The 12,067-nt window shown below is 36.3% G+C and overlaps 1 protein-coding gene and 1 long non-coding RNA gene across 15 annotated transcripts in view; both read left to right on the top strand.

The window, feature by feature from the left end:
- The window catches only part of LOC139751795 (uncharacterized), a 1,071,207-nt gene extending 1,064,011 nt beyond the window's left edge, over positions 1–7,196 (top strand). For all 14 annotated transcript variants that reach the window (XM_071667340.1, XM_071667334.1, XM_071667342.1 and 11 more), the window contains one exon: positions 6,221–7,196. In XM_071667340.1, the coding sequence (XP_071523441.1) occupies positions 6,221–6,862 (642 nt within the window). In that variant the 3' untranslated portion in view covers positions 6,863–7,196. The remainder of the gene's footprint in view (positions 1–6,220) is intronic.
- A 4,461-nt stretch (positions 7,197–11,657) lies between these two features.
- LOC139751793 (uncharacterized) overlaps positions 11,658–12,067 on the top strand; it is a 50,885-nt gene continuing 50,475 nt past the window's right edge. Inside the window, exon 1 of the long non-coding RNA XR_011713424.1 lies at positions 11,658–11,779. This is a non-coding gene — a long non-coding RNA (uncharacterized lncRNA). The remainder of the gene's footprint in view (positions 11,780–12,067) is intronic.

Raw genomic sequence — 12,067 nt, 5'->3', positions numbered from 1 at the left:
TGATGGAGATAGATATTGAAAGTACGAGGTAGTTTGATGGAGATAGATATTGAAAGTACGAGGTAGTTTTGATGTAGATAGATTTTGAAAGTACGAGGTAGTTTTGATGGAGATAGATATTGAAAGTACGAGGTAGTTTGATGGAGATAGATATTGAAAGTACGAGGTAGTTTTGATGGAGATAGATATTGAAAGTACGAGGTACTTTGATGGAGATAGATATTGAAAGTACGAGGTAGTTTTGATGGAGATAGATGTTGAAAGTACGAGGTAGTTTTGATGTAGATAGATATTGAAAGTACGAGGTAGTTTGATGGAGATAGATATTGAAAGTACGAGGTAGTTTGATGGAGATAGATATTGAAAGTACGACGTAGTTTTGATGTAGATAGATTTTGAAAGTACGAGGTAGTTTTGATGTAGATAGATATTGAAAGTACGTGGTAGTTTGATGGAGATAGATATTGAAAGTACGAAGTACTTTGATGGAGATAGATATTGAAGGTACGAGGTAGTTTGATGGAGATAGATATTGAAGGTACGAGGTAGTTTTGATGTAGATAGATTTTGAAAGTACGAGTTAGTTTTGATGTAGATAGATTTTGAAAGTACGAGGTAGTTTTGATGTGGATAGATTTTGAAAGTACGAGGTAGTTTTGATGTAGATAGATTTTGAAAGTACGAGTTAGTTTTGATGTAGATAGATTTTGAAAGTACGAGGTAGTTTTGATGTGGATAGATTTTGAAAGTACGAGGTAGTTTTGATGTAGATAGATTTTGAAAGTACGAGGTAGTTTTGATGTAGATAGATGTTGAAAGTACGAGGTAGTTTTGAAGTAGATAGATTTTGAAAGTACGAGGTACTTTTGATGTAGATAGATTTTGAAAGTATTGGGTAGTTTTGATGTACATAGATTTTGAAAGTACGTGTTAGTTTTGATGTAGATATATTTTGAAAGTACGAGGTAGTTTAGATGTAGATAGATTTTGAAAGTACAAGGTAGTTTTGATGTAGATAGATTTTGAAAGTACGAGGCACTTTTGATGTACATAGATTTTGAAAGTCTATCTACTTTTTTATGGATAGCGTTGATAGGGAGGTGATTGCAAGAGTTTTGGAGAGAGGAGCAAGTATGGTCTGTTGTGGATGAGAGAGCTTGGGAAGTGAGTCAGTTGTTGTTCGCTGATGATACAGCGCTGGTGGTTGATTCTGGTGAGAAACTGCAGAAGCTGGTGACTGAGTTTGGTATAGTGTGTGAAAGAAGAAAGCTGAGAGTAAATGTGAATAAGAGCAAGGTTATTAGGTTCAGTAGGGTGGAGGGACAAGTCAATTGGGAGGTAAGTTTGAGTGGAGAAAAACTGGAGGAAGTGAAGTGTTTTAGATATCTGGGAGTGGATTTGGCAGCGGATGGAACCATGGATGCGGAAGTGAGTCACGGGGGGGGGGGGGGGGGGCGAAGGTTCTGGGAGCGTTGAAGAATGTATGGAAGGCGAGAACGTTAAATCGGAGAGCAATAATGGGTATGTTTGAAGAAATAGTGGTTCCAACAATGTTATGTGGTTGTGAGGCGTGGGCTATAGATAGGGTTGTGCGGAGGAGGATGGATGTGTTGGAAATGAGAAATTTGAGGACAATATCTGGTGTGAGGTGGTTTGATCGAGTAAGTAATGAAAGGGTAAGAGAGATATGTGGTAATAAAAAGAGTGTGGTTGAGAGAGCAGAAGAGGGTGTTTTGAAATGGTTTGGTCACAAGAAGAGAATGAGTGAGGAAAGATTGACAAAGAGAATATATGTGTCAGAGGTGGAGGGAAGGAGGAGAAGCAGGAGACCAAATTAGAGGTGGAAGGATGGAGTGAAAAAAGTTTAGCGAGTGGGGTTAGAACATACAGGAGCGTGAAAGGCGTGCAAGGAATAGAGTGAATTGGAACGATGTGGTATACTGGGATCGACGTGCTGTCAATGGATTGAAGCATGGCATGTAAAGCGTCTGGGGTAAACCATGGAAAGTTTTGTAGGGCCTGGATATGGAAAGGGAACTGTAGTGTCGGTGCATTACACATGACAGCTAAAGACTTGAGTCTGAACGAATGTGGCCTTTGCTGTCTTTTCCTAGCGCTACCTGGCCCGGGGGGAAGGGGTGCCATATCATGTGTGGTGGGGTGGCGACGGTAATGGATGAAAGCAGCAAGTGAGGATGTGTACATGTGTGTATATTTATGCCTCTGTGTATGTATACGTTGAAATGTGTAGGTATGTATATGTGCGTGTATGTGGGTAGCTTGAGCCAGTCTTTCGTCTTTTTCCTTGTGCTACCTCGCTAACGCGGGAGACAGCGACAAAGTATAATAAAAAATAGAATAAGATTTTGAAAGTACGAGGTAGTTTTGATATAGATAGATTTTGAAAGTACGAGGTAGTTTTGATGTAGATAGATTTTGAAAGTACGAGATAGTTTTGATGTAGATAGATTTTGAAAGTACGTGGTAGTTTTGATGTAGATAGATTCTGAAAGTACGAGGTAGTTTTGATGTAGTTAGATTTAGATCTTAGATATGGCTTCGCTATTGAGGAAGACAGTCTCTGTAACATAATTAGAATTACTGTTATTTTTTTTAATATTTGAATTTTGGCTTAAAGTGAAATATGGAATATGATGGACGTTAATAATTCGTGGAGACATAAGCGTTGCTTGTAGATAATGTAGATAGATTCTCATGTTGAAGATGGAAATACCAAAAATAAAAGATAAAACTAATCACTTTTGTTTATTATCGTTTGTATTGTAATTCAGGCACTGGCCTCATGACCTGACGTTAAGAAGTGATATGTAGAGATGTCATTAATCTACTTATCATGCATATACTGTGCCTGGCTCAGTATATGCATGTGTTGCACCACATTACCATAACCTGTATAATGTATTCACATCTCACTATAATGTATTCAGATCTCAGTATAATGTATTCAGATCTCAGTATAATATATTCAGATCTCAGTATAATGTATTCAGATCTCAGTATAATGTATTCAGATCTCAGTATAATGTATTTAGATCTCAGTATAATGTATTCAGATCTCAGTATAATGTATTCAGATCTCAGTATAATGTATTCAGATCTCAGTATAATGTATTCAGATCTCAGTATAATGTACCCAGATCTCAGTATAATGTACCCAGATCTCAGTATAGTGTACCCAGATCTCAGTATAATGTATTCAGATCTCAGTATAATGTACCTAGATCTCAGTATAATGTATTCAGATCTCAGTATAATGTATTCAGATCTCAGTATAATGTACCCAGATCTCAGTATAATGTATTCAGATCTCAGTATAATGTACCCAGATCTCAGTATGATGTATTCAGATCTCAGTATAATGTATTCAGATCTCAGTATAATGTATTCAGATCTCAGTATAATGTATTCAGATCTCAGTATAATGTATTCAGATCTCAGTATAATGTATTCAGATCTCAGTATAATGTATTCAGATCTCAGTATAATGTATTCAGATCTCAGTATAATGTATTCAGATCTCAGTATAATGTATTCAGATCTCAGTATAATGTATTCAGATCTCAGTATAATGTACCCAGATCTCAGTATAATGTATTCAGATCTCAGTATAATGTATTCAGATCTCAGTATAATGTATTCAGATCTCAGTATAATGTATTCAGATCTCAGTATAATGTACCCAGATCTCAGTATAATGTATTCAGATCTCAGTATAATGTATTCAGATCTCAGTATAATGTATTCAGATCTCAGTATAATGTATTCAGATCTCAGTATAATGTATTCAGATCTCAGTATAATGTATTCAGATCTCAGTATAATGTATTCAGATCTCAGTATAATGTATTCAGATCTCAGTATAATGTACCCAGATCTCAGTATAATGTATTCAGATCTCAGTATAATGTACCCAGATCTCAGTATAATGTATTCAGATCTCAGTATAATGTATTCAGATCTCAGTATAATGTATTCAGATCTCAGTATGATGTATTCAGATCTCAGTATAATGTATTCAGATCTCAGTATAATGTATCAGATCTCAGTATAATGTATTCAGATCTCAGTATAATGTATTCAGATCTCAGTATGATGTATTCAGATCTCAGTATAATGTATTCAGATCTCAGTATGATGTATTCAGATCTCAGTATAATGTACCCAGATCTCAGTATAATGTATTCAGATCTCAGTATAATGTATTCAGATCTCAGTATGATGTATTCAGATCTCAGTATAATGTATTCAGATCTCAGTATAATGTATTCAGATCTCAGTATGATGTATTCAGATCTCAGTATAATGTATTCAGATTCAGTTATTAAATGTATTCAGATCTCAGTATAATGCTATCTCAGAATTCTCCAGTATAATGTACCAGATCTCAGTATAATGTATTCAGATCTCAGTATAATGTATTCAGATCTCAGTATAATGTACCCAGATCTCAGTATGATGTATTCAGATCTCAGTATGATGTATTCAGATCTCAGTATAATGTATTCAGATCTCAGTATAATGTATTCAGATCTCAGTATAATGTATTCAGATCTCAGTATAATGTATTCAGATCTCAGTATAATGTATTCAGATCTCAGTATAATGTATTCAGATCTCAGTATAATGTATTCAGATCTCAGTATAATGTATTCAGATCTCAGTATAATGTATTCAGATCTCAGTATAATGTATTCAGATCTCAGTATGAAGATCTCAGTATGATGTATTCAGATCTCAGTATAATGTATTCAGATCTCAGTATAATGTATTCAGATCTCAGTATATGTATTCAGATCTCAGTATAATGTATTCAGATCTCAGTATAATGTATTCAGATCTCAGTATAATGTATTCAGATCTCAGTATAATGTATTCAGATCTCAGTATGATGTATTCAGATCTCAGTATAATGTATTCAGATCTCAGTATAATGTATTCAGATCTCAGTATGATGTATTCAGATCTCAGTATAATGTATTCAGATCTCAGTATAATGTATTCAGATCTCAGTATAATGTATTCAGATCTCAGTATAATGTATTCAGATCTCAGTATAATGTACCCAGATCTCAGTATAATGTATTCAGATCTCAGTATAATGTATTCAGATCTCAGTATAATGTATTCAGATCTCAGTATCTCAGTATAATGTATTCAGATCTCAGTATGATGTATTCAGATCTCAGTATAATGTATTCAGATCTCAGTATAATGTATTCAGATCTCAGTATAATGTATTCAGATCTCAGTATAATGTATCCAGATCTCAGTATGATGTATTCAGATCTCAGTATGATGTATTCAGATCTCAGTATAATGTATTCAGATCTCAGTATGATGTATTCAGATCTCAGTATAATGTATTCAGATCTCAGTATAATGTATTCAGATCTCAGTATAATGTATTCAGATCTCAGTATAATGTATTCAGATCTCAGTATAATGTATTCAGATCTCAGTGTAATGTATTCAGATCTCAGTATAATGTATTCAGATCTCAGTATAATGTATTCAGATCTCAGTATAATGTATTCAGATCTCAGTATAAAGTATTCAGATCTCAGTATAATGTATTCAGATCTCAGTGTAATGTATTCAGATCTCAGTATAATGTATTCAGATCTCAGTATGATGTATTCAGATCTCAGTATAATGTATTCAGATCTCAGTATGATGTATTCAGATCTCAGTATAATGTATTCAGATCTCAGTATAATGTATTCAGATCTCAGTATAATGTATTCAGATCTCAGTATAATGTATTCAGATCTCAGTATGATGTATTCAGATCTCAGTATAATGTATTCAGATCTCAGTATAAAGTATTCAGATCTCAGTATAATGTATTCAGATCTCAGTGTAATGTATTCAGATCTCAGTATAATGTATTCAGATCTCAGTATGATGTATTCAGATCTCAGTATAATGTATTCAGATCTCAGTATGATGTATTCAGATCTCAGTATAATGTATTCAGATCTCAGTATAATGTATTCAGATCTCAGTATAATGTATTCAGATCTCAGTATAATGTATTCAGATCTCAGTATAATGTATTCAGATCTCAGTATAATGTATTCAGATCTCAGTATAATGTATTCAGATTCATTAGAATCATTGGAAGGAAATCATTGTTGTGTTGCTTGACGTTGACGAAGTCGTCCACCAGCGTTGCAGGTGTTGCTTCTCTCTCCCCCAGGGTGAACACTGGCCCAGGGAGGCGACCCATGACAAGTATCCGAAAAAATACCACAGGGTGAAGCCCCCCGCCAGCCACCCGGTGGGCCCAGCCCCCGAGCCACACCCGGGGGAAGGAACGGAGAAGATCCGCCACACGACGACGCGGAAGGAGTCCTCGTCCGTCGAGGAGACGTCGCAGCACAGCTGGGAGGACGTGCCCAGCCAGAGTCAACCGGAGCAGACCCGCTACGTGACGGAGAGCAGCTTCGACGTGACCACGACGCCCCACGCGGGGACGGGCCTGGCGGAGGAGGGGGAGGAGGTGGAGCCGACGGTGGGGACGGAGTGCAACCCCGGGGTGGAGGTGATGCAGGAGCCGGTGGTCCTGCCAGTGACGGAGGGCAAGAACGACGGGCGGGACTCCGGGGCCCACTACGGCCTGCCGAAGGAGCTGATGCCCATCCACCCGGGCGGCGGCTCCAGGTTCGAGGACCTGGAGAAGGAGAAGTTGGAGAGAGCGAAAATGGCACAGACTAAGGCCCAGGATGGTGACACAGAAAACGGCACGTCCCACGACGCAGAGAGTCTCTATAGTTCTTCCACTACTCTCTGTCTCTCCTCCTTAATTATATCATTCTCCTCCCTCAGAATACTGATCTAGAATATAAGTTTGTTTATATGAATTGTTGTATGAATTTCAGAATCATTCCAGGTGTTCTCTTTTTAAGTTCAGAAAAACACTCCAGTTAAAATACGTCAGGGAAATCGATTCAGTAATGTAAGAAAATAAAACGTAATTATGTTCAAAAATGAAAATGGTTATGTTTCGAAAAATGGAACTGGAATATTCAGAAATTCAGTCGAGAATTGGATCATGCTGTTATAACGATTGTTTCACTATTATGTATAATATATGATTAATCTTGATTTGTGCACCATTCATCGTAATTCTTAAGAGTAGTTTAACGTTTTTGGAAATAAAAAAAATCATTACATTCACGTTCTTTTGATACCTTGTAAAGTTAAAATGTACGTCAGGTAAGTCTATACCAAATATACTTATTGTCAAATGATTACTGATTGAGCAGCCTCATCTCTGGTTCAAGATAGCCTTCAGTATCGTGTGTCCACTACAGATATGAGGAGTAATATGATTAACATGTAAGGCATCGCATTTATGAATTTTATGAACTGAGAAGACAGGATTACTTTGAAAATGTGATCCAATTTTTGATGGGCCATCCTGAAGCTAAATGTCTTTTGGACGCCTCCGGCACCCGGTAAAATATTTGAAATATTGGTTTACATGAGAAAGACAGACAACAGGAGGCCTGTTTGGCCCACGACGGGGTTGTCTGAAAAAAGAATAAGATATGACGACAAAAAATGTAATTCCGCTCAGTAGTTTTCTGAGCAATCATCGATTATCCCATTGCCGCACATTAGCCTTCTAGTGTCCCCGTGAGCGCTGTCATTTATACGTTTATTTCAAGCATTTTTCTCAGTACGTATACCTGAATTTATAACATATTTGTCTAAACGACTTTTGTTGAAGTTATTTAAAAGTTTTAACATTCACTACGTCTGACGGTAACTTATTCCAATGCTCAGCACACCTATAAATAGAAAAAAAAACTTTGCCCCACGTCTGTATGGAACAGCGTTCCATGCTTTTCGAGGTTGCCATATATCGGTAGAAAGTGCGTATAGGAAGTGGCCGGACTTGAATGGTTTGTGTTAAACGACTGTACCATCGTAACGTAGTCACGAAAAAAAAAAATCATACATATGACGGAGATTGGAATGGGAGACTCGTCTAAACCATACGAACGTGGTTGTGTTGTGTCGAACTTTAGCATTTATATGATGGATAGAATTTCAGAAAATTGCAAAATATAACAAATTCAACAATATGATTTGAAGCTAGTAGTCGCCATATAAAGCTGAGCCATAAACACATTTGGATTTTATATCTTAGAACTTATAAGCTGAAATCCAGTATAATTTCGGCACATTTTAAGAATTTGCTAATTGAAAAAGTAATGGTGTTGTTTACATATAAAAAGGCATGAGAATGCATGAACTGGCTCATTAAACAGTAGTTTGATTAATAAAGTGAGTAATCTTGATTTATAGATAGATTAATATGTAGCGATCTAGTTCGTCGGCTAACAATTCCCGTATTGGCTTAGATAAGATAAACTGACTGACATGCTATTTTGGTCTGTAGCATTTCATGATTTTATCTTTGTATGGTAAGGTTGTCTTGGTGTCATAGGAATGGATATATAAGAATAATGTCACACCTTATTGATCTTTATGTCTTTAACATATACAACAAAGGGCTCACATATCTTACAGAAGATTTTCATAGGTTATTAAGTAGCCAATCAATCAGGACTAGACAGTGAATCTAACTTTTATGTCCCAAGAGCCAAGGGAACTGCAGCTCATACCTTCTATCATATAGCCAGTAAAGAATGGAATTCATTACCAAATAATATGTAGACATTCAAAAAACCTTTTTAGATCAGACACATTGGCGAAGAAAGATTCTCAGGACTAAGTGATTATGTATATTACTAGACATGTAAGTAATAATATGTCTGGTGTTTTTGTTTAACTTTTTAACTGTTTTAGAGAGACGGGTATATTGTGTGTATATGTGGTCTTGTATGGAGTGCGGTGGCTCCTTTGTTGATTTCTTCCTGCAAGGATCCTACTGGAAATAATTTTGTACCACTTTCGTAAGTTATCCTATTGGAAGCCACTGTGTACCTTATTGTGGTGTCTTGCATACGTGTGTATCTATCCTGGTATACTAGCCTCCCTGAATAAAGTCAATCATAACTGGGTAAACAGAGGGTACGTCTGGCACCGCCGTCGGCGTTGTATTCGTACGTGCGCTTCTCACCAGTCATTTCTATGTGGCACTTCAAAACGAGATGTTTGGACGATTACCGAAAATCCTGACTAAAGTTGAATATGTGTTGTGTTCGTATTACAGCATCTTTATATCATTTTTTCAAGTTTTGATGATAACCTACATATAGATATTGTACCCCGTCCCTCACCCATGATGCATTTCACGTGATGATGAATAAGTTGTGACGTTTCCACCTATTTTATTTTTCCCATTTTTCTCTTAAATTTTTGAGCATTAGATTTTTTTTATCCATTCGTCCGACTGTTTGTTGTGTAGGTCTCCTGAAATATTGTATTATCAGTAAACGTGTTTGGGTATAATTCCGTATAATTAATCCTGTCGTTTATATACAACCAAACTCGGCAGAGATAATCGTAACCCAGATTATCGTACCATTATTATTCCAATGTAATTTTTCAGTTTGATCTGACGTATGTAATTATTATCCGAGATCACAGTGCTTGGGATAATTGCAGATTATATTAGATACTATTTTTCATTATGTGGTAACTTAAGAATAGGAATAATGTAATTGTTGTTATTGTGAATAAGCCAACCGTGTGTTTTGATTACTTGAAATGATTTTAAGGCTGATTGTATATTAGGTTTACAAGATAGATAAAAAAAAAAATATATGATAGGACCAAACACAGGTTGAGAAGCTACTCTGAAAATATTTGGGAGATCGGCTTATGAAAAGATTATAAGTGGATTTTTATGGGTTCCATCTTGCATAATTATACCCAAGGTTCTTTTAGATATAATCTGGGAACATCATGAATAAACCCTAATACGGTGAAATACCACAGCTGCATAGCGTAATGTTATATGAAACAATGTACACACCAAGTGAATGTGTTTCATGATTCGCCATTATTAAGTTTGGTCCAGGCCAATGACCGCTCGTACTGGAGTGTGCCATTATTGACCCGTGTGTGTCTGTAGTGTCTTGAACATATATGTGGATATGTGTGTTGGGTGTGATGCAATATTTTGCTTTATTACAAATATATTTAATTCCTGTCATGCGAAAGTACAGCTATGTATCATATGTAACGACATCCTTTTAAGTTCCTACAGAAGAGTAAACCTTTTTGAATATTACCTCCTCATGAAGAAGTGAATTATATTTAATTGTATTAGTAATCTGTATTCAACAGAAGTGATCAGCCAATAGAAAGACAATCTTAGCGAGGTGATAACTTAAAAAGCAGAAATGTAGAGAACGGTAGGGCACACTGAAGTAATTTCTGAGCCATACATCTTAGAAAACGAGGGTATGAGTAACTTATGTATACTGAGCATGTCGCATTTGTTCAATTTTCGTCAGTTTTTGTAAATTTAAGTCTTACAACTGTTGTAAGTACATGTCTTTGAGTAACTATTGTTTATGATTTATTTAAAGGTATGATCTCAGGGCTTCGTTAACATAGTTAATGATCAAGAGATATTGTTTCTCATGTTCGCTCGTCAAGAGCTAAATATTAAAAGATGGTATGTGGATTTAAAAGTATCTTTAACACTTGAAATTATTTAATATTTTTGGGTCGGTGAAGTTGACATTGACGGCCTTAAATGACCCAGGCAATTGATGAGGCAAAGTCCCTTCAATCAATCCTTCTCAAAATAACTTTAATAAAGTAAACAATGATAATAATAATACCTCATCGACTAACCCACTAACGGAAGATGAACAGCTGGGTAAACTGTGGACATTGTGCCGCAGCCAAAATTCGATCCTAGAACGGTAGGAGCTGGGCGGCCTGTACCCGTATCACGGTAACCACATCAACCACGTTTGTAACGACCAACTACGTAATGGTTCCGTTCGCTTGATGAGTCACCCAAGCAATTAAACTCTCAGAATTACGTTCACATTAATGGTAAAGTATATTACTAAAGACAAGGAAGACGGTAGTAAAATCCAAACCTATTCTATCCCAAGTTAGACCTAGGTAAAAATAGACAAGTCAGTCTATTTTAGCAAAGTTGGATGATGAACAGTTCGGAAATATTACGTTTTTCAATGAATGGACAAATTTCCTTCAAATACAGAGTTATATTTTGAAGATCTTAGGTATTTTCAGAATTTCAGTCTTCTTCGTATGACAGTGTAACTAAAAGATTTTATATCATTTACTGAACATTACATTTTCTTAGGTTATGACCATAATAATGCCAATTGGCCTATGGCCGTGTTTGGAGGCTACTCCAATGTGAAGTAATCAAATATTTAGTAAGATATTGAATCTAATATTGTAGCTCGTGGAAGCCTTCGGATATCGCGTGTAACTAAGTAGAGTAGACGAGACAACATGGGAATTGTCTTGGCGTCATCTACCATAATCTACGGAAGAATGTGTCTCCTAAACAGGCCTTCCTTAACACAAACCATGAACATATGTTTAGGGTAATATTATTACTCGTCTAAATTAGTGTGATGCCAATTTAACGTGAACGTCCTGTAAGAAAGTTGAAACAAAATCAGTTGTTTGTCGTCTGCTACGACGCCATTTTATTTGAGCAGGTTTGGTAACGCACATGGCGTCCACACGTCCATGGAAGATCTGCTGAAAAATTATAATTACACACAAATGAAAGTTCGACCGACGCCGGGAATATAAGGGAAGGCAACGAGGCTAGTTAAGAAATGTATGAATTGATTACTGTACGTATGTGATGATCATACAGGGTAGTATATGCGTTATCATTTGACCTTAGTAGAGTGTGAAACATTGACGACCATATATGTAAGATTTTCTTATCCTTTGCCACTGTTATGGAGTCTGTAGATTCCGTCGTCGTGTGTGTGAGAAAAGTCAGTCAGTTTAGTAAGTTAAGTTCTCAAATTTCTTTTGATTATCCATTATAGGATAATTCTCCCCTGCGTCTCCCTGATTTATTAAGATCAAGTTTAGGTTCACCACCGAAATAACAGCT

Source organism: Panulirus ornatus, chromosome 12 (genome assembly GCF_036320965.1).
Source record: "Panulirus ornatus isolate Po-2019 chromosome 12, ASM3632096v1, whole genome shotgun sequence".
NCBI classification, from domain to species: Eukaryota; Metazoa; Arthropoda; class Malacostraca; order Decapoda; family Palinuridae; genus Panulirus; species Panulirus ornatus.
This window is presented reverse-complemented; position numbering and strand designations above follow the sequence as displayed.